Genomic DNA, 21614 nt, shown 5'->3' with positions numbered 1-21614 from the left:
TTTAGCTTGTAGAACTAGTGTTATAAAATATCACATCTGTATCTTCCATGTATATTCTCTCCAAAAGTGAGATGCCACCCTGTACTACGGTAATTTCTTGCCACTCATCCGATATTTGTATATTAATTTCCTCCTCCCACTTTATTTATGTTCTTATCTCTTCTTGTTTGTCACCATTTTCTAAAATAGTATACATAGTAGCGGTACTCTGGTAATCGTAAGGTTCCCGGTTCGATTCCCGCTTCTCCTGGGCAGCGTGTTGAAGTGTCCTTGAGCAAGACACTAACAACATTTACCATTTAGTAGCAATTTGATGTTTTACATAATCAGAATATTTCAGCAATAACTTTACAAGAGTTCATATATTGTTTTATTGTGTTTATTCCTATATGATCATATAGCTTCTAATTTGAAGATATCGATAAAAATGGGAATGTGCTAAATCATACTTTTGTTGTAGCTCTTCAAAAGACACAATTCCTTTATCATTAATACATTTACCAAATATCTGTAAATCCTTTTGAGCCCATATTTTGAAAAGTCTAATTATTTTAGTTTGGGATCAAATCTGGATCTCTGTTGATTTCTTTTAACACTATTATACACTATATTTGTCTATTTGTAGGATTGATCTGACTCTATCCCAGACTTTTAACCTCTTAAGCCTGAGCTGTCCGGTACCGGACCGACAATGACATCACGCCATAAACCCCCCATTCCAAATACTGAATCGAGAACCTCATCCTTCACTCTGTCATCTTTCTCTCCCATTACAGAAGCCGAGACCCTGACACTGGTAACGTCAAACCGTCCGACTACATGCCAGCTGGACCAGCTACCCTCCCCACTCCTCCAGACCATAGCACCAGACATCCTTGAAGGATGTCTGGTGCTATGGTCTGGAGGAGTGGGGAGGGTAGCTGGTCCAGCTGGCATGTAGTCGGATCCTTCCCATTCCTAACTGCAACCATCAACTCCTCACTCAACTCGGGGGTGGTCCCCACCTCCCTAAAACAAGCCAGAGTCACGTCGCTCACAAGGTAAAAACCTGAACCCCACCGTCATAGGCAACTATCGACCTGTCTCTCTTCTCTCCTTTCTTTCTAAAAAACTTGAACGTGCTGTATCCAACCAACTTACTGCTTATCTCTTACAGAATGACCTCCTAGACCCTAATCAGTCTGGCTTCCGGACTGGCCACTCCACAGAAACGGCCCTCATTGCGGTCACAGAGGCACTTCACTTAGCAAAAGCGAAAGGCCTCTCCTCTGTCCTGATTCTCCTAGATCCATCTGCAGCCTTCGACACAGTCAACCATCAGATCCTCCTCGCGGCCCTCGCAGGAATGGGAGTGGCTGGCTCTGCGCTGACATGGCTGACATCATACCTCAATGACCGCTCCTACCAAGTGTCATGGAGAGGGACCCTGTCGGCCACCCGCCCCCTGCAGACGGGTGTCCCCCAGGGCTCGGTCCTAGGACCCCTTCTCTTCTCCCTCTACACTAAATCACTGGGTAACATTATCACGTCTCATGGCTTCCCGTATCATTGTTATGCCGATGATACTCAACTCTTCCTCTCCTTCCCTCCCTCAGATATCCACGTCTCTGAGCGGATCTCGGCCTGTCTGTCCGACATCTCCGCCTGGATGACGACCAACCACCTCAAACTGAACCAAAACAGAATTGCTCCACCTGCCGGCCAAATCCTCCCCCCTGACCGACCTTTCCATCACAGTCGAGAATGCAGCTGTGACCGCGTCCCCGACCGCCAAGAACCTTGGTGTTGTCCTCGACGACCAGTTGAACTTCTCTGCTCACATCGCAGCAACAACCAGAACCTGCAGATTCCTCCTGAGCAACGTCAGAAGGATCCGCCCCTTGATGGCAAAAGAAGCCACCCAACTCCTCGTCCAATCAACAGTCATCTCCCGCCTCGACTACTGCAACGCACTGCTCGCTGGCCTCCCGGCCACTGCCACTAAGCCTATTCAACTCATTCAGAACGCAGCGGCCCGCCTGATCTCAAACCTACCGAAGTCGGCCCATGTCACCCCACTTCTTAGGGACCTGCACTGGCTCCCAATTGCTGCACGAATCCGCTTCAAGGCCCTCGACCTAGCATACCGTGTGGCAAAGGGAACCGCTCCCGCCTACCTCCGGTCAATGGTCTCCAACTACACACCCTCAAGACCCCTACGCTCTACATCTTCTGGCCGCCTCAGACCTACTCCTATCCAAGCTCCGGGAGGGTCATCAAAGAGAAGTCGCCTATTCTCAGTCCTTGCCCCACAATGGTGGAATGAACTACCCACCCCAGTTAGGACAGCCGAAACCCGTCCAATCTTTCGCCGTCAACTAAAGACGCACTTCTTCAACCACTATCTAAAAAGAAATAATAAAAGAATAAATCTAACCCTAACTAACCTTACTGTCATTCACTTGTCCTAATAAACGAACCTACACTGTAACACGCAACACTTTGATGAACATTGTTACTCAGCTGATAGAGTTGTGCCCTTCCTGATGACTTGTCATACAGAACTTGTAAGTCGCTTTGGATAAAAACGTCAGCTAAATGACTAAATGTAAATGTAAATCCATCTCTACAGAATGTAATGTATGAATTAATGTTGCATCCCCCCCCCCCCCCAAATGTAGCCAAGAGTAAAGACCCTAACCCTGTAAAAACAGCAGTCAAGGTGTATATTTTCTAGGGATGCCCCGATCACGTTTTTTTGTCACAGATACCGATCGTCTATGAGCCATATCGGCTGATACAGATAGTTTTTGGTTTTGTTATAGCAGCTGGCAGTATTATACTATAGGTCTAGCACAGGCATTCTCAAAGTCCGGACTCCAGTCCAGACCGAACCACAACTGTCTCTGGACTCTGAGCAAATTATGCTTTTCATACCTAACTTGAGTGTAGTCTTTTGAGAGAAGAGACCCAGGGCATTTGATGGGCTTTAAAAAAATATATATATAACACACTTCCCAGCTCATGCCAGCCCCTGTCAATCATCTGACTTCTAGATTGACTTTTTTGTTTCTCTTATTTTTGGGGATCATATCCCACAAACCTGAATGTTATTGCCATGAAACAGAAGGCAGTTTGTTTCTCTACCTTTCTGTGAACGTCTAGCAAAAAATGGCATTGCAATCTGATGAAAAATGGCGGAGAAGTTTACATTATAAAAAACTGTACTTACAGTAGATTTCATTCACGGATTGTGAATCACGCCTGGTGATACTAAATCCAGATTGAACTCTTGCCATTGGAAAGGGGAGATTTGGCCCGATCCATAGATAAGGTCATTTATAGGCCTGATATTCTATAATCATATTTAATATTGCATGTGTCCGGATGTCAGAATTCAGTACCATCTGGATCTACAATACCTTCTGTTGAATCATCTTCCCTTTATTAATTTGCTTAGATTTTTTGTACACGTGATCTCAAGAAGGTGCTGAGTTGTTGTCAACCATGTTACTTTTGAATGAAAACAGCCCTTCAGAGATAATGGACTGTTCCAAAAGTCGAGATTACCAGTAAGTGAAATGATGTGCCTTTTATAAAGTTGATGGTGAAGTGAAGTGTCATCTTCTTTAAATTTTCTGTGAGTTATGTAATGTCTGACAGAGGGGGACAAGCTCATTGTGTCAACCCTGTAAACACAAAAAAGTTATTCGTTTGAAAATGTAAACTTAAATATAACAACATTTGCACATCATGTGGTGTCATGACCTTTACCACATGACTAATAATGGCTGCCAATAAACATCAACCCTGTTACCGTCAACAAGTCTCAAGTCATGAGTCTGTCAACTCTCATCAAAAAAAATAAGTGTTTAATCTAGTGTGCATCAGACTGGAAATATGTGCAATGTGGTTATTTCTAGGGAATGCACTTTTCTCTAATTTAGCTATTTCAGAAATCTGTTTGGCCCGAAGGGCCGGAAGCCGCCTAGAACAGTGTTGGTCTATGTGCACGTAAGTCTGTCTGTCCCCACAAAAGTAGACCAATCAGAGCTGATGATTTCACTGACATCACACACTGAAAAGTAGATGATTTCACGATTTCACGTTCACAATGTCACATGCTGAAACAGCTAGCCCAGCCAGCCAGCAGGCCACCTTGCTGAGCCAGCTGAGCTGGCTATCAAACCACAACAAGAGTTAATTCCATTCATGGAAATAAATGGGATGAAGGTTTTGTATACAGTACCATAAACTAAGCTACATTCACCAGCAACACACAGCAGCTTTGCCATATCCACTTAGAGAACAGAAGTAGATGAACGCTAATCACAATTAGCATTGTCATCAGTAAATGTTTGCTACTCTGTATTTAGGCTACATGCTGTCTTGTACATAACTTTCACAAACCATACAGTGCACGGAATCATCAGCACGGCATTCAGATGACATCATGACGGCTAAGTGAAATATTGATCAGCAAAGATTAACTGATCACGATTAGCTTTCTGCTAATGTTTTCCTATTTCTGTTTGCGTGTCAAAGGAATATGGCAGCTAGCAAGCTTATTTAATGTCCGCTGCTTCATTACATTAATTGCCTGCCACCTACGCCGTTAAGACTAACTTGTTTAATCTTCAATCTACATGAAGGTATCAATAAGATTACATTAAACATACTGCACTACAATATAAAAAAGACAACTTTGCTTTTAAAAGTTATTCCATTGTAGCCTACCTTGATAGCCTACCAAACCACTTGTTTTGATATGAAGGCTACGATGTATGATTTGTCTTATCCAGTAGGACTGGTCTTATTCAATACAATATGATTACTACCTAAATCCTCTATGATCACAACCTTTACAAAGTTAATAATTGAGCAGCACATTTCTTTACCCATATTTACCCTCTCTATTAATGGTTCTCAAAAGATATAAAATAAAAGGTATACCGATTGAAATCCATGATCAGTTTCACCAGTAACTTTCTATATGATGAATTCACCATCGGGCACCACTATAAATCAAATGGCTACCAATGCAAATGAATCTGTGGAGCGAGAGGATTCTGTCAATATATTTGTAATCCATCCAGTGTCAGACACAAAGTACACATATTTTTTACAACAGGTTTTACTTCCTCCTTTAAAAAAAGAAAATCAAAAACACTCATGAAATGACCTGATGGCATGACCTAAAACTCTGTTTGAGGCTGCAGGGAGCTCTCCATGGTCCTGATCGGATAGAAAATACTATGTTTTCAAAATATCCATATACATGTGGACGGGGCCATTAGTAATGATGTCAGCGTTTTCCATCATCTCCGGTTTCACCTGTCCATGCGAATACAATGAATACATTTTTTAAGAAGGTTTAGGAAGATCCTAAGCATAGAAAAGGCTATGGTTTAAAAAATACATGTGTCCGTGTGGACTAGGCCTCTGAGACGGTCTATATAGCATGTAGCCCACATTTGTTCTTCATAGACTAAATATGCTATTACTGCAACGTTAAAAGTAAAGTTAAAATATGTTATTTCCATGGCCCAGGAAAGTTCAATCAATATTAGTGAATATGAGCTACTCCCTCATAAAGCCAGAAACCAGAAGAAGACTCAAACTTGTGATGTAATCAGTTATACTCTGGAGCTGTTCCATAGACAACACATGGGAGACTTATTTTGTTGACCCACAGAATGTTTGTTTGAGGGAGGACGGCCTAGAGGTAAATAGGCCAAAAGGCGACACTGCACGCGACCCTGCACTCTGACCCCTCTGATGACCATGCCGCAATCTTTCTTTTGCCAAAGTATAAACAAAGTCTCAAGCGCTCGCCGGTAGTATCGCGAGAGGTTAAGCGTTGGACTGTGGCGTCAGAGGAGACACTCCAGGCTGCACTTGAATGCACAGACTGGAGTGTGTTCCGTGATAACACAGCCAATGTTAACGAATACACTGAAACGGTGCTTGACTTTGTCTGTATTACCCAAATCAAAAGCCCTGGGTAGATAAATCCGTCCGTGAGGCTCTGAAAGTGCGCACCTCAGCCTACAACGTCGGGCTTGTGACAGGCAACATGAATGACCACAAGGTGTTGAGATACAACGTCAGGAGAGCAGTAATAGAGGCAAAACGGCGTTACAGGGATAAAGTTAAACTTCAGTTTGAACAGGCTGACTCTAGAGGTATGTGGCAGGGCCTCAGAACGATGACAGATTACAAAGGCACCTCCCTCAAACTGAACAGTGACATCTCCTTAGCAAATGATCTCAATACCTTCTATGCAAGGTTTGAGGCTGTGAATAACAACACCAGCCTACAAACCACTGCAATGGAGGGGGGGGGGGGGGCGCTGCTGATGGAGATTCAGTGTTCAGGATAACAGAACATGAGGTGAGGAGGACCTTTAAGAAAGTGAATATCAGGAAGGCAGCAGGACCGGACGGCATCCCCGGCCGCGTCCTAAAAGTCTGTGCCGACCAACTGGCCCCGGTATTCACTGACATATTTAACGACCTGTCCTTAGAACAGGCCGTCATCCCCTCCTGTCTGAAGAAGTCCACCATTATCCCTGTACCCAAAAAATCTATGCGCGCTTGCCTCAACGACTACGGCCCTGTAGCTCTCACCTCCATAGCCATGAAGTGCTTTGAGAAGCTAGTGAAGGGCTACATCTGTTCCTCCCTCCCCATCAACCTGGCCCCCCTGCTATTTGCATATCGCCCCAACAGGTCCACGGAGGACGCCATAGCCCATGTGCTGCACACAGCAGCATCACACCTGGACAAGAGGCAGGGGAACTATGTGGAAATGCTGATCATCGACTACAGCTCAGCATTCAATACCATAGTCCCCTCCAAACTCATAGCCAAGCTCAGGGACCTGGGCTTGAACTATGACCTCTGCCAGTGGGTCTTGGACTTCCTGACGGGTAGACCCCAGGTGGTAAGAGCAGGCAACTGCACCTCCTCATCCATCACGCTCAACATAGGGGCCCCCCAGGGCTGTGTTCTGAATCCCCTCCTCTACTCCCTGTACACACATGACTGTGTGGCACAGCGGAACAACAACACAATCATCAAATTTGCTGATGACACAGTAGTGGTGGGCCTGATCTCTGCCAACGACGAGAGGGCCTACCTGGAAGAGGTAGAGAATCTGTCGCAGTGGTGTCAGGAGAACTGCCTCTCCCTGAACGTCAGCAAAACAAAAGAGATGATTGTGGACTTCAGGAGGTCGGGGGTCAGGGACTACAGCCCCCTCAGCATCGACGGGGCACCGGTTGAGAGAGTGAACAGTTTCAAGTACCTCGGAGTCCACATATCCGAGGACTTGAATGAATGAATGAATGAATGAATGAAAACTTTATTTAACAGATTGCAGAATGGGTACAATACAGTACGGCTCAATACACACAATAGACCTGTCTCAAACCCTGCCCCTTTTCTTGATCCTCCAATCACAGCTGTCGGTTACCTCTGACTTCAGAGGTCAGAGGTAAGCGACAGCTGTGATTGGAGGATCAAGAAAAGGGGCAGGGTTTTGAGACAGGTCCATTGTTAAGGGGATGCAGATCTGAGAAAGACATTGGTCTTGTTTCCATCAGGGTCCCCCATTTTCAATTCATATAGACATTTATGACATACACAACATACATGACATTTATGGCATAGGGACATATAGGTATTTAGTACGGATACATTTGTGACATAAATGGTATTCAAATATACAGTACTGTTACCCCTAGATCCTGACAGAGTATATACATATGATGGGGAGGGGACTGTACATTAGGAGGGGGTGGGTGGGTGGGAGAGAGATATACATACGGCGGGGAGGGAATATATACATGCGGTGGGGAGGAGACTGTCTATTAGGAGGTGGTGGGGGTTTTGGGCATTTACGGTGGCCAGTTTCGAATTGCAGCCTCCCGTAGGTGCTCTTTAAGAGCGGTTTTGAATGTGGGTAGGGATTCACATTCCTTTACAGCTTTGGTTAGGGAGTTCCACATTGATGTGGCATAATTGCGAAACGTATTTAGTCCCTTGTTTGAGCCGAATCTGGGTTTAACATGATTTGTTGAGCTTCCTCTGGTGTAGTGGTTGTGGTATTCACTGACCTTTGGGAAGTATTTTGACATGTACATGGGTACCTTAGTCATATAGTGTATCTTGTAGACCAGGCCCATTGCAAGTTGCTGTACTCTGTCGTCTACTCTAAGCCATCCTAGGTTGTCAAAGTGGGCAGGGGTGAGGTGGGTTCTGGGGGTAAGGTCAAGTAGTAGTCTGACCAGTTTGTTTTGTGATGTTTGTAATTTTGTTTTAAGCGCCTTTGAGGTGCTTTGGTACCATGAGGTGCACGCATAGTTGTAGTACCCTTGAATGAGTGCTCCTGCCAGAGTCTTCAGGGTATTCTTGTTTACCAGAGAGGAGATCCGGTACAAGAATCTAGTTCGTTGGTTGACTTTTTTTTATTACATTGGATGCCATTTTGTCACAGGAAAGATTTGCCTCTAGGATGGAACCCAGGTAGGTAATTTCGTCTTTCCTTGTGACAATATTGTCACCCACTGCAACTGAGAAGCCGTCGGTCTTGCTGAGTTTGTTATTTGAACCGAAGAGAATGGACTCTGTTTTGCCCATGTGTAATGATAGTTTGTTATCAGCGAGCCATATGCAGATTCTGCCTAGTTCCGAGCTGAGGGTTTTTTCAACCTGCAACTTGTTCTTGTCAGAGACCAGCAGGGCTGAGTCGTCCGCAAACAGGAACAAGTTGCAGTCACAGGCTGACGACATGTCATTTGCATAAATTAGGAAGAGTAGCGGTCCTAGTATGCTTCCTTGTGGAACACCACAGCTCACTGTGAGGGGGGGGGATAGAGTACCGTTACCGCTACCATCTGTTCTCTCCCCTCCAGGTAGGATTGCATCCAGCTCACTGAGAAGCTATCAAAACCAATTGCTTTTAGCTTGTCAATCAGAATGGAGTGAGTGTCGAAGGCCTTTTGTAGGTCCAGCATGACCATGCCGCAGTATTTGCCCGCGTCCACCTCTTGTTTGATGTGGTCGTTCAAATAGAGGAGGCATGCGTCAGTGGAGTGGGACGTTCTGAAGCCAGATTGGAATTCGTAGATTAGATTTTTTTCCGCCAGGTACTTGACATGGACCACACACATTGACAGTGTTGTGAAGAAGGCACGGCAACGCCTCTACTTCCTCAGGCGCCTAAGGAAGTTCCAAGTCAGTCAGAAGATCCTTAACAACTGCTACTCATGCACAATAGAGAGCATCCTGACTAGTGGCAATATAACCGCCTGGTTTGGGAATAGCTCCGCACAAGACTGTAGCAGACTACAGAGAGTGGCCCGTTCAGCCGAACGCACAATTGGAGGGGGGCTTCCCCCTCTCCAAAACATTTACAACAAGCGGTGCATGGGTAAGGCTAAGAGAATTATCAAAGACTCCAGCCACCCAAACAACTGCCTCTTTGAACTGCTGCGGTCAGGCAAGCGATACCGGAGTCTCATGGCAAGCACAGAAAGACTCAGAAGAAGCTTCTATCCCCAGGCCATCAGGATTCTCAACGAACAATAACACTATGTAACAACCATCAAATGCACTCACAGCACACACATCCACACACTCACTTTAAACAAACAACTCACTGCAGCACCCACTTTACACACTTTAGAACACCTAAACACACTTTATATTTATTGGTAAAGAATTTGCACTACAACTAGGGCTGCAACTAATGACTAATTTGGTAGTCGACTAATCTGCCGATTATTTTTTCGATTAGTCGACTAATCGAAAACCAATGTAAACAACAACAACAAAAAAATAGTATATATATATATATATTTTTTTTTTATTTATTTTTTTTTTAATTACCTATCTTTGTGAAAGTGGCTTCTCAGCTCTGGTCCAGCTGAAGACAGAGCAGAGGAACAGATTGGACATTGAGCATGACCTCAGAGTTGCTTGTCTACCATCACCCCAGACTTTGAGACTCTTGTCAGGACCAAACAACAACATCATAACATGATGATCCCATAGCAAATTTAAATAATGACTCATGAAACATTTGAATTTGGATCTTTAAGCCACTTTAAATGAAAATGTATTTGAAGAACAATACAGCAATCACTCATAACAAGATAAATAAATTAAATAATACAAATTAAAGTGGAAGTGTACTTTAAATAACTTTTGTTTGCTGTGTGTGAGAGGAGTCTGTGTGTGTGTGTATGTGTGTGTGTCTTACTCTGATCGCTGTGTGAGTGAGAGGAGTGTGTGTACTGTGTAATTTGTGTGTGTGTCTTACTCTGATCGCTGTGTGAGTGAGAGGTGTGTACTGTGTAATTTGTGTATGTGTGTGTGTCTTACTCTAATCGCTGTGTGTGAGTGAGAGGAGTGTGAATGTGTGTGTGTCTTACTCTGATCGCTGTGTGTGAGAGAGAGGAGTGTGAATGTGTGTGTGTCTTACTCTGATCGCTGTGTGTGAGTGAGAGGAGTGTGTATGTGTGTGTGTCTTACTCTGATCGCTGTGTGTGAGTGAGAGGAGTGTGTATGTGTGTGTCTTACTCTGATCGCTGTGTGTGAGTGAGAGGAGTGCGTGTGTAATGTATTGTGTCTAGTCTGATCATCATCTCCTGCAGGGGAACAATGTTTTCAATGTCCAAAATTTGCTATGGGATCATCATGTTATGATGTTGTCTGGAACCCTGAGAAGCCACTCTCACAAAGATAGGTAGTGCACAAAAAAAAAAAAAAAATTAAATCGTTTTTTTTTATGACTAATCGACGCAACAATTTCTCGTCGACGATTTTTTATAATCGACGTCGTCGATTATGTCGACTAATCGTTGCAGCCCTAACTACAACCCATACCTCATTACACCTTACTGTAAATTGTACCTCATCCCATTTCTGCTTTGCACTATATAGTATATTAGTATATTGTATAGTATGGTAACTCAGTTACTTCTACTCTGCATTGAAAATTGTACATATGTACATACTGAACACTTGTGTCTACGTACGTTACTTCTATTTTTTACTTGCTATACTTATTTTATTTTATACTTATCTATTTTTGTCTAGCACAGTCTCTGGAGCGTAACAGAAAGAAGCATTTTGTATAAAAGTATTCTGTACTTCTGTATGACAACTAATAAAGAAACTTGAAATGCATGTGTGGGGGACAAAACACAAACACATTTAAATTGCCTTGTGTACACAACAATAAAATTATATTCTTCTTTCTAATTCACCACAAAATGTATCTACCGGTAAATGTAATTATCTTCCCAGATGGGCCTTTTTATTTTCCTATATCAGATATGGATTTGCTTTCTCCACATTTCACAGTCATTCCAACAGACCGTGTCTGCGCCATCCTTTCAGCACCACAACTGCAAGGAGCGGAGATAGATGTCCCCTCTCTGTGTTCTGTATAACATTGATTTGTTGAGTCTGGCAATCTACGTCCGTTTTTTAATTCATTTTCAATGAGGAGTATCCAGTTGTTGGACAGATTTGTGACAATTTTGATGGACAGAAAGGTTTGGAGAGGGCGAACCGACGGATCCAACTCTGCAAAGTTGTTTCTGCAAAGGCACGATTGCGTTAGGATTTAATAAAAAAATAAACCAACGGACAGTAATACCTTCTGTCAAATTTCTATCCGCTCATTGACCGATGGACGATGCATACCGTTCTCATGTATGCAGCGCAATCTTCAATCCTCAAGGTACAGGCTTTTCCATTCCTTATTATTGGGGAACACCTAGCAGTAACAAGTGAAACAGCAACCTCCATCATCCCTATATTGAATAGGCCATTACAAAATAAACTAAACATATATTTGTACTACTATTAGTGTCGACACAGAGAACATATTGAAAGTAATTTAGTCGACACATTATCACATCCCTATTCTATAGTACAGAAAACTACAGAAAATGCACATGTACACTCCCAACATTCCCTAGAGGCTCTTAGTGTCACCTAAAAAGCGTTTCCCAGTTCATTGGCTATGGAGCAGCTCCACACTTTATACTTGATGACATCACAAATCTTTTTGATTAGGGAAAGAGTGGTTTGTTTTCACTAATATTTGTACTGTCTTGGACCATAGGAATAACATGTACAGTATGTACCGGTATCATGTTTCTGTGCACAGCAAGGGAGACTGGTTGGCAAGTTCTACATTACCACACACACATAGGTCAAGTCCCCATCTCTGCAGGGCACACACACACACACTCACATACACATATGCACACACATGCACGCATACACGCACAGCAGTTATTTCTTGCAGGTGCATAGGCTACAATGAATGCATTGCTTAGGTGTTTTGGACGAAAAAACTAAAAACTAATAAAATGGTATTAGTGCTGGTATTATGGCTGGTATTAGTGCTGGCCAAAATTGTTCTACAAGCTAACTGCTAGCAAGAAGAAATGATCAAAGCTAATGCATGACAGTGAATGTGAAAAAAATAATAAAGTAAACAACAATGACAGGGCATCATAAAATCGGAAAAACCTGGCATCGGCATGGGAAGAATGTACCTGGAGAAACTGGAGCAATGGATGTATCACTTACGGGGTTAAGTGGGACATCTAGCAGCTAGTCCAAACCACTAGTAGCTGAAGGGTTTTGATTCAAAAAAAGAAACCAATTAGAGAACGAGACAGTGCCGGTTTACATGGTTGCCTTAAAACAACTTTCCACACACTGAATTCAGTACACGTTTAAATGAAGCACTGAAGCTTACCTTTAAAAGTCCTCGGAAATGTCATCGAAAAATACTCTGGACTTTGCATGCAAGATGAAAGGAACTGCAACTGTAAACAGAATAGACAGAGCAAAAGTAAGCCAGGGTGCTTGGAAAAGCGAGCCAGTTGCAGACAATTCCAGACAGCAGAAAACTAGGACGGAAATGCACCGACCATGTTACCGATGTGGTGGGAACAATGCAGCATAGGTGTGCCGGCTTAGAACAGAGAGAGAAGTGTTCAGAGGTGGGACACAGAGCTCGGGCCTGTAAAACCAAAAATTGGCAGGGATGAAATAGTGTGCAAGGAAACTCTCTCACTTGCTACTTGAGGAAAGCTAAATGTGGCTGTTGAACTTTTCAGGGGAAAACATTCCCTTAATGGGCCAAGTGACTTTGAATGCCAAATATGAGGAACAGAGTGCAGAGTTACCCGTGGTGATTGTAAAAGGAGACAGACCGGCCCTCCGAGCAGTGGCGTAGCGGAGGCCCCCGCACCCCCCGCGGTGCGGGGGGGCCCCGGAGCTTAGGGGGCCCCGCCCCCACTGGTCCGCGCGTTAGATTTCGTAACGCGCGGAAACAGGGCGCAGTGTAGGAGCCCAGTATGGTTCTGCGGGGCTGCAGCTGGATGCATCTCGCCCCCCCCTCCCTGCTATGTTATAACTATTTGCTCACCTGCGATAGGGCTAGGCTGATAACTAATGTTCATTGGCAGGCAGGGCAGCGTTCAAAACACAGCGGGAAGCGCCGGTAAAAATGAAGCGCAAATATCCAAGCGGTGCTCAGAAAAACAAGATGAGAGCGAAAGCCGAACAGGAGACGGCAAAGCTACAAAAAATAACATCATTGTTCCAGCAGGCATGCAGCAAAGGTAGACTGACTCTAACGTTACTGAAGATGCATCGGCAGTAAGCTCCCCACCCAGGCCGGCCGCGTCCACCGCTATCAACCCCCCGGTCAGCTCTGCGTCGAGTCCAGGCAGACAGACAGCCCAGCCAGGCCCCCAGCCACGCTACAGCCGCAGAGACAGGTTAGAAGAATATAACGTTTTATTCGCCATAACCAGTACGAGTAGCCTACAGGTTACATTGGAACTGGAATCTAATCCGTAAATTTTTTAGTACATGGTTTAAGTGGCCGCGATATCTATCCCATCTCACTTTATTATTGATTTAGGGCAGTGGGCGGGGCCCCATGGTCTGACCTGCGGGGGGGGCCCCGACATATTGCGCAACGCCACTGCCTCCGAGGTCACAACAGGTTGGAGAAATTCAAACTTGGTTGGGCAAGCATATTCTTCATTACCCCAACAGGGGGCAGTGTCGATGCAGGAGTAGAGGCTGTGTTACAGAGACACAAGGCAGCGTTTGGTGAGGAGCACAGCACTATTTGTGAGTTTAAGGCGAATATCACACATGCTTTCGGAAGGCAAGACCCATGCTGTGCGCGATCAAAGAAGTGGTAGAAAAAGAGCGGATAAAGCTGGAAAATGCAGGCGTATCTCAAAGATAAGACCACAGTGAATGGGCTGCTCCGATCGTTGTAGTACCCAAGGCAGACAAGTCAATACACATCTGTGGGGACTAGAGTGGAGGAGGAGACATACCCCCTGCCAAACACAGAGGATGTGTTTTCAACACTGGTCGGTAATGCTCTTTTCCTAGATCTCTCACATGCCTACCAACAGCTTGAATTGGAGAAAGACTGAAAAGTGACAGAAAATACTCATAAAGGACTTTATGTCTATCATAGACTCTCATATGGGGTATCCAGTGCTCCCTCTATGTTTCAGAATGTCATGGACCAGATCCTCCTAGGATGACATCCTAGTCATTAGCAGAATGAGAGAGGAGAACCTAGAGGAGTTCAAGTTAAAGATCTTTATTTGTCAAATACACAACAATACAGGGGCATTGCAGGTAATGACAATTAAGAAACAACAATGAATACAAGAATGGTAACAATGAGTAATAGTAGTAAGTAGTAAGATCAAAGCAGGTGAAAGGTAAAAGAGGAGGTACTGAGTCGGCTGTCAACTTTGCTGCAGGCGTTGCACCGACTTCTAAAAAAAGATGCCCACAGGGAGTGGACAGCAGAGTGCAATGCAGCATTCCAGACTGCAAAGGAACAGTTATTGTAGAGCTCAGCAGTGGTACACTACGACACCTGAAAACCCCTGAAACATGCAAGTGACTCATCCCCTTATGTAGGGCCGCAAGTTCAGTCACTCACCACAAACCCCTGTTAGCCATGCTGGGACCAAAGTCGGCAATCGCCATGTTAGCCCTGCATTATGGATGCAGAGGTGCGCGCAATGACATTGATGGCATATGACTATAGCATCAAGTACAGTATCAGCAGGAAATGCAGATGCAGATATAAGGATAAGACACAGCTGAGGAGAACAGCATCTTTAATTTTTTTATGTGGGATGAACTACCCGTGCATGCAAGAGATATTGCACAGGACACTCTCAAAATACCCAGTCCTATGCAAGGTACGTCTGGGACTAACCCGAAACGGATGGCCGATATATGCAGGATGAAACACTGAAGCCCTACTTCAGACGTAGAACTGAAGGGGGCTGAGAGTAATCATAATCACCCACCAGCACACCGGACAAGACTGCTGCACGATTTGACCTACACAGAGGGCACCCGGGAAGTTGCAAGATGAAGTCTTTAGCACAGAGCTATATGTGGTGGCCCAAGCTGGAAATGACATTGAAAGTGCAGTATAACAATGTGATGCATATAAAGCTGTGAGAAGGTTACCAGCTGTGGCACCACTACACAACTGGCAGTGGCCAGCAAGAGTGTGGCAGAGGTTACATATTGACTTGACGAGAAAGATCAACAGCACTTCTTAGTGCTAGTCGTCATTCAAAGTGTCTTGAAGTAATGCCCATGGCAACAATCACAGCCACCAAGACCAATGCGGACCATCTTTGCTGCCTACGGGATTCCTGAGGAAATAGTCTCAGACAATGGTTCTCAATTTACCCTCGCTGGAGTACAAGACATTCCTGAATAGCAATGGCACCAAGCAGACCTTTGTACCGGCCTACCACCCTTCTTCAAATGGAGCCGGGGAGAGGGTGGTTCAAATGGTGAAAGCTTCACTGTGGGATGAGTAGAGCCAAAATGTCTTTGACGTGGCAGCACAAGCTGGCAAACCTCCTGTTATTGTACAGGAGTCCACCGCACAATGTTACAGGATGCACTCCATCTGACTTTTTCCTAAAACCTCAGGACCAGGATTCAGGCAAATCTAGCTAAAGTGGTGGAAGACGGACAGCAAAAGCAAAAACATTACGACGACCGAGACGCATCTAAACTGAGGCATCTATCCAAGGGGGACTCAGCCCTGACCCAGAGCCTCCGTAGAGGGAAGGAGAGGTGGACAAAAGGAACGGTGAACAAGTGACTGGAACCAGTCACCTACCTGATGTTGGATGGAGGGAGACAATGCCCGGCCCACATTGATCATCTACTGCATGTTGTCTGTTTCAGAGACACCCGATGGTCAGGATGACCAAATGGAGGACATCTACCCTACAGTGGATCGTGTAGTAGACTTTGGTTTGAATGGCACACCTGGAGCGGTAGGTGCTAGCCAGTCATTACCTGAAGCAACACCTTTGCCAGGAATGCAGGTTAAGTAGAAACCTGCTAAGCCATTAGCGAAGAAAGCGGATTATAACAAGGCGGTTTCACCTAACAGCGCATCCACTACCACTGAGGAGGTAGTTGTGCGCCGATATGCTCCGAGAGCGTGCTGAGAGTGCACCACCAAAACGACTGGACCTGTAGTTGATTAAGGTTCTGGTTAATGATACTAAAAGAAAAAGAAAATGTGAAAAGAGTTCCTGACACTTAGCTGTAAATAAAAAAATTAAATAAAATAATGTTTACATCAGATTTATGTCACCCCTTCCAAGCTACATGGTTTTAACACTAGTCGGGTAGACACTTTCCTTTGTGTCTGTGATGCTTTATCCAGTTACTTTCCCAATGGATCTCGAGATATGCCTTTTGGGAAACCTCTCAAATTCTAATGTTACACATAGTCATTCCATCTAGCTTACAGGCGTCCTACTAGTCGTTGCCAAATAATGTGTTGCAATGAATAGATAGATCTCCCATTGCCAGTTGGATTGTGTCTCACAGAGGTGAAGAGTTGCATACCTCTGGCAGAGGTAATGAAGAGGGTTGATTAACGTGTTGCTTCTCTTATGCATAGGAAATATAATAATCACACACACACACACAACACACACACACACACACTCTCTTACACATGGTCAAGACATTTGGGAGTGCTTAAGGTATTTGGAGGATTTGGAACAAAACAAGATAGTAAATAATTTCACATACACACGCTCTTGTACACACTATCTCACACACATAGACAAAGTCAGCAGGCTCAATATGCCACCCCCCCCCCCCCACACCTTCCATCCACACAACCCAGACACAAAGCAGAACAGGAAGATGGTAGAGTTTGGTGAAAACCAAAATGAATGTCCTTTTAAGGTAACAACTGTCAACCTGATAATAGTACCCATTAGGTATATAAGCTGGCAGATGGCCAAATATGTTGAATTAATTGTCCCTGACACACAAAAAAGAGATCTATGTAAAGATGAAAGGTTTTAGCAAAGCTTTGTAAAATAGAAAGACATTGTCTGGACATCCTTTATTCAAATCTGAACCCACTGGACTTATTTTGATAGTCATCGTTTGGGGGTTTTCTCCAATAACCTACTCACTAAAGGAAAATGATAGACATCTTCCATTTTATCAACTACATGGAGAACCTCACATGAATGAATTATCATAATATCTCTATTTTCACCACAGTAGTGTTGTAAAATACCCTTATATTGTGGTTAAAGCTAACCTATCTAACATAGGTTTTTTTCTTCTCTCTTAATTGTATCTTTTATTTTAATCGTTACATCTTAATTAATTGTATTGTCGGTTCATTTATTTTGTAGATGTCTGTAATGTACAGTGAGCATTTTTGTATTGTCAATGTGTGACTGTATGGTTTGTATACTATTTGAAAAAACTAAATAAAATAATTGGAATATAATAATAATAATAATAATAATAATAATAATAATAATAATAATAATAATAATAATAATAATAATAATAATAATAATAATAATAATAATAATAATAATAATAATAATAATAATAACAAAAATGTTTTGATCATTAAATACTTTTTAGGAGGGGTGCTTTTATTTGTAGGGCTTGGGAGAGGAACACATGTTCATGAAATGTTTGTGTAGTCATTTCTGTTTCACTATTGCAACTGTGTGTGGTCTCTTATAAGCCCATGTGGGCTGGCTGAGTCCATAAATAAATATGTAAATAAATACATTTCTGATGTTTCTCAAAAGATCTAAAGAGCAAATCAAGCATGTCGAGAAGATTAGGTGCCAACAACTGTTACCGTGGATACGATCAAATCAAGAGTCACAGCTGTTCTCACCAGGGCTCCCTCTCGGCCGAACATCTGAAGGAAGTTGCCGATGAACTCTCTGGACTTCTCTTCCCACTTCTGGATCAGATCGATGCTCTTCTCCTCCACCTTCTGGACAAACTCTTTGCTCTTCTCCTCCACATCACGCACCTTCCTCTTCACCTTGTCCACACGCTCCTGGAGGTGGTACTTCTTCTCCTGACAGACAGGGGGCAGCAAAGGTGGAGGAGAGTTTAGAATCTGTGGTGTAGTTTTTGATTGATTGATTGAAAAGTTTATTAACAGATTGCAGAATGGGTACAGTACAGTACAGCTCAATACATACAATCGTTAAGGGAATGCAGACCAGAGAAAGACTTTCGTTTTGTTTACATCAGGGTCCCCCATTTTCAATTCATCATAACATATATGACACACACGACATACAGATAGACAGTACTGCTACATCTATACATTTATGACCTACCAGATTTGCAAATACAGTACCGTTTGTGATACAAAAAGTGTCCAGAAAAGAGTGTATATACATTTGACGTTGAAACTGTACATTGGAGGAGGTTGGGTAGGTGGGGTGGGGTTGGGTGGGGGACTGTACATTGGAGGTGGGGGGGGGGGGGGGTTGGTAGGGGGTGGGTGGGGGACACTGTACACTGTACATCGGAATACTGACAAAGCCATACTTGGTGATTTACTTGGTGATTTACTGGGTTAGGACATTTGTAGGGGCCAGTTTCGAATTGCAGTCTCCCGTAGGTGTTCTTTGAGAGTGTTTTTGAAAGTGGGTAGTGATTCACATTCATTTACAGCTTTGGGTAGGGCGTTCCAGTTAATATTAATAAGGTGTATACTGTACCACAGGGTGGTGGCTAGATTTCACCTCTTATTTTAGGTAAGGGTTAGGTTTATGAACAACAAGATTATGACGAGTTCCGTCCAGTGCTATAACAGACACTAATGTGTACACACAGGTGGATGGGCTGTATTTGAAAGCTCACGCTGGACACTACCTAGTGTGCCGTATGCAGTAGTAACTCAGACTATAACAGATTTACCTCAGTCCATCAACAAGACATTTTTATCCTGAGATACAATTAGTATAAAGACAAAGCTTTTCATGCATATGGCCTAGAATACCCTATGGATGCTGTGGAGGAATAAGACTGTCCTCTCCCTCAGTTGAGCTCTTTCACCCTTCCCCCCTAAATGTGTGTCTCCTCCTTCTCCCCAAACCCCCATTTTATGCTGTCCCCCCTCCCTTCTCTTGGGTATAAAGGAGCCCCCTCTCTGAGATTCGTTCTCTTACTTCCGGGTCTCCTAGCTAGTAACCTGGATGCGTGTAGATTTTTACCAACCCACTTTCAGTTCTGCGTTCGGGTTCCGCGATCCGATTGGCCACCGACGTTTCTCTCAGCACCAATCGCGTTACGCCTAGTTCTATCACTGGTTAAGCTTGGCGACTCTTTCGAAGTTGGTTAAGGTTAGAGTTTGTCTTTAGAGCAGGGCGATAGACCACCAGCCCTGATTCCAAACCTTAACCAACTTCGAAAGAGTCGCCAAGCTTAACCAGTGATAGAACTAGGCGTTAGCTAGCTAGCAGGCTGTTAGAGGCAGAACTAGGCATAACGCGATTGGCGCTGAGAGAAACGTCAGTGGCCAATCAGATCGCGGAACCCGAACGCAGAACTGAAAGTGGGTTGGTAAAAATCTACACGCAACCTGGATGAGAGACATCCAGCTATTCTCTGACTATGTATTGATAATTCTGAGTTAATAAATTGTATTAACCGGATCCATTCGACTAAGTAATGTTTCCCACAATGCCCCATGTAATCTTACTGCGGTTGTGTCTTTCTATGTGAAAAAGGAGAAAATCAACGAATAAACCCTGCACAGTACCACACGCAAAAGCGGCTGGAATGCTGACTTGTTACACAATCCATCCGTTTAATCTTCACAAGTGCAAATACAACACCCTCAAAGATTATTTGCACTTGAAGGATCACTAACCCAAGTCAGCACTCCTGCCTTCTTCTATGTGATTTACAGTATAAGTATATTTATATCAAGCACAGTAAATTATATGGCTATACAATTCCTTTATGTGCCTTGCGGTATCAGGAATGTATTTTTAGGGATGAAGGCACTTGACCTTTGCGGTGTGAACACCACACTGTTTCTAACCAGTGATATTTATAGGCCTTCATCTTCGATCGTGTCTTGGGTTTCTGACACCTGCACATTAGCAATAATTGATTTGAATAAAGAGACCCGTGACCTTTGGCCTACTATTCCCAATACCATTTCGGAGGTTTAATGGAAAACGTATCATATAAAAAACAAATAGGTCACGCCCCCATGGACAAAAAAGTAACTGGTTCAACACTATGTGGAAAATGCTCAACACAGACAAGGAGTGCCAAAAAAAAATCTATTTTGCTACGTATCTGGTAACACAGTGCAGGGCTTTGAGCTCGCAGATAGCATTGCGTCGCCATGACAGATGCCATGCTAGTTACCAGAGAGTGTGTGAATGAATGTGGCCTTCAGAGCTTCAACTCTTGTGATAGAGTGAGAACAAACTTCTTCAAAGCAACCCAAATCATTCCAGTCTACACGATCTAAAAGGGGTGTCACGATTCACCAAATCCACAATGCAATTTGACTTTTGATTTTTTTTTAAAGGGGAACTATCCAATTTCAGAATTCATCCATGTTATTCCTCTGGTAGTGCTCATCCAAGCTAAAACTTGTGATGTCATGGTTCATAGGTACATTTTCTGTTTCAGAGCTGAGAACACAACTATAAAGTAAAGCTCATTTGGGCATACGAAATAAAACAAACATTCTGCGGGTCCATAAAATTCATTACCAATGGAGCAGCTCCAGAGTAAATTTTATACTTGATGACACATCTTAGGTCATGGAAATAACATTATTTTTTAATTAAACTTTTCCCCCCACACTGACGGCAATCACGTCTTGATTTGTAAAGGTCAACAGATCCTCGACAACCACCTGCCCCCACCGCTCCTCTCACTCTTTCACTGAAAGCTCAGAGAAAAACTGTGCCTATGTGCTATATAAGCTCCTGTATGTCCTTGTTGCACCATGTGGGTCTGTAAGTGTGGACTATATAAGCTCCTGTATGTCCTTGTTGCACCATGTGGGTCTGTAAGTGTGGACTATATAAGCTCCTGTATGTCCTTGTTGCACCATGTAGGTATTTAAGTGTGGACTATATAAGCTCCTGTATGTCCTTGTTGCACCATGTAGGTATTTAAGTGTGGACTATATAAGTTCCTGTATGTCCTTGTTGCACCATGTGGGTCTGTAAGTGTGGACTATATAAGCTC

The 21614-nt window shown here is 43.6% G+C and overlaps 1 protein-coding gene across 1 annotated transcript in view; it reads right to left on the bottom strand.

Moving 5' to 3' along the window:
- Positions 1-21614, bottom strand: part of LOC311248290 (choline-phosphate cytidylyltransferase A-like) — a 64159-nt gene that overhangs the window by 4964 nt on the left and 37581 nt on the right. Inside the window, exon 6 of the mRNA XM_084339198.1 lies at positions 18271-18459. Coding sequence (XP_084195324.1) covers positions 18271-18459 — 189 coding nt within the window. The remainder of the gene's footprint in view (positions 1-18270; positions 18460-21614) is intronic.

Source organism: Notolepis coatsorum (assembly GCF_963971535.1).
Source record: "Notolepis coatsorum genome assembly, contig: SCAFFOLD_870, whole genome shotgun sequence".
In the NCBI taxonomy this organism is placed as follows: Eukaryota; Metazoa; Chordata; class Actinopteri; order Aulopiformes; family Paralepididae; genus Notolepis; species Notolepis coatsorum.
The sequence above is the reverse complement of the archived record's forward strand: the minus strand, read 5'-3'. Positions and strand labels throughout refer to the sequence as shown.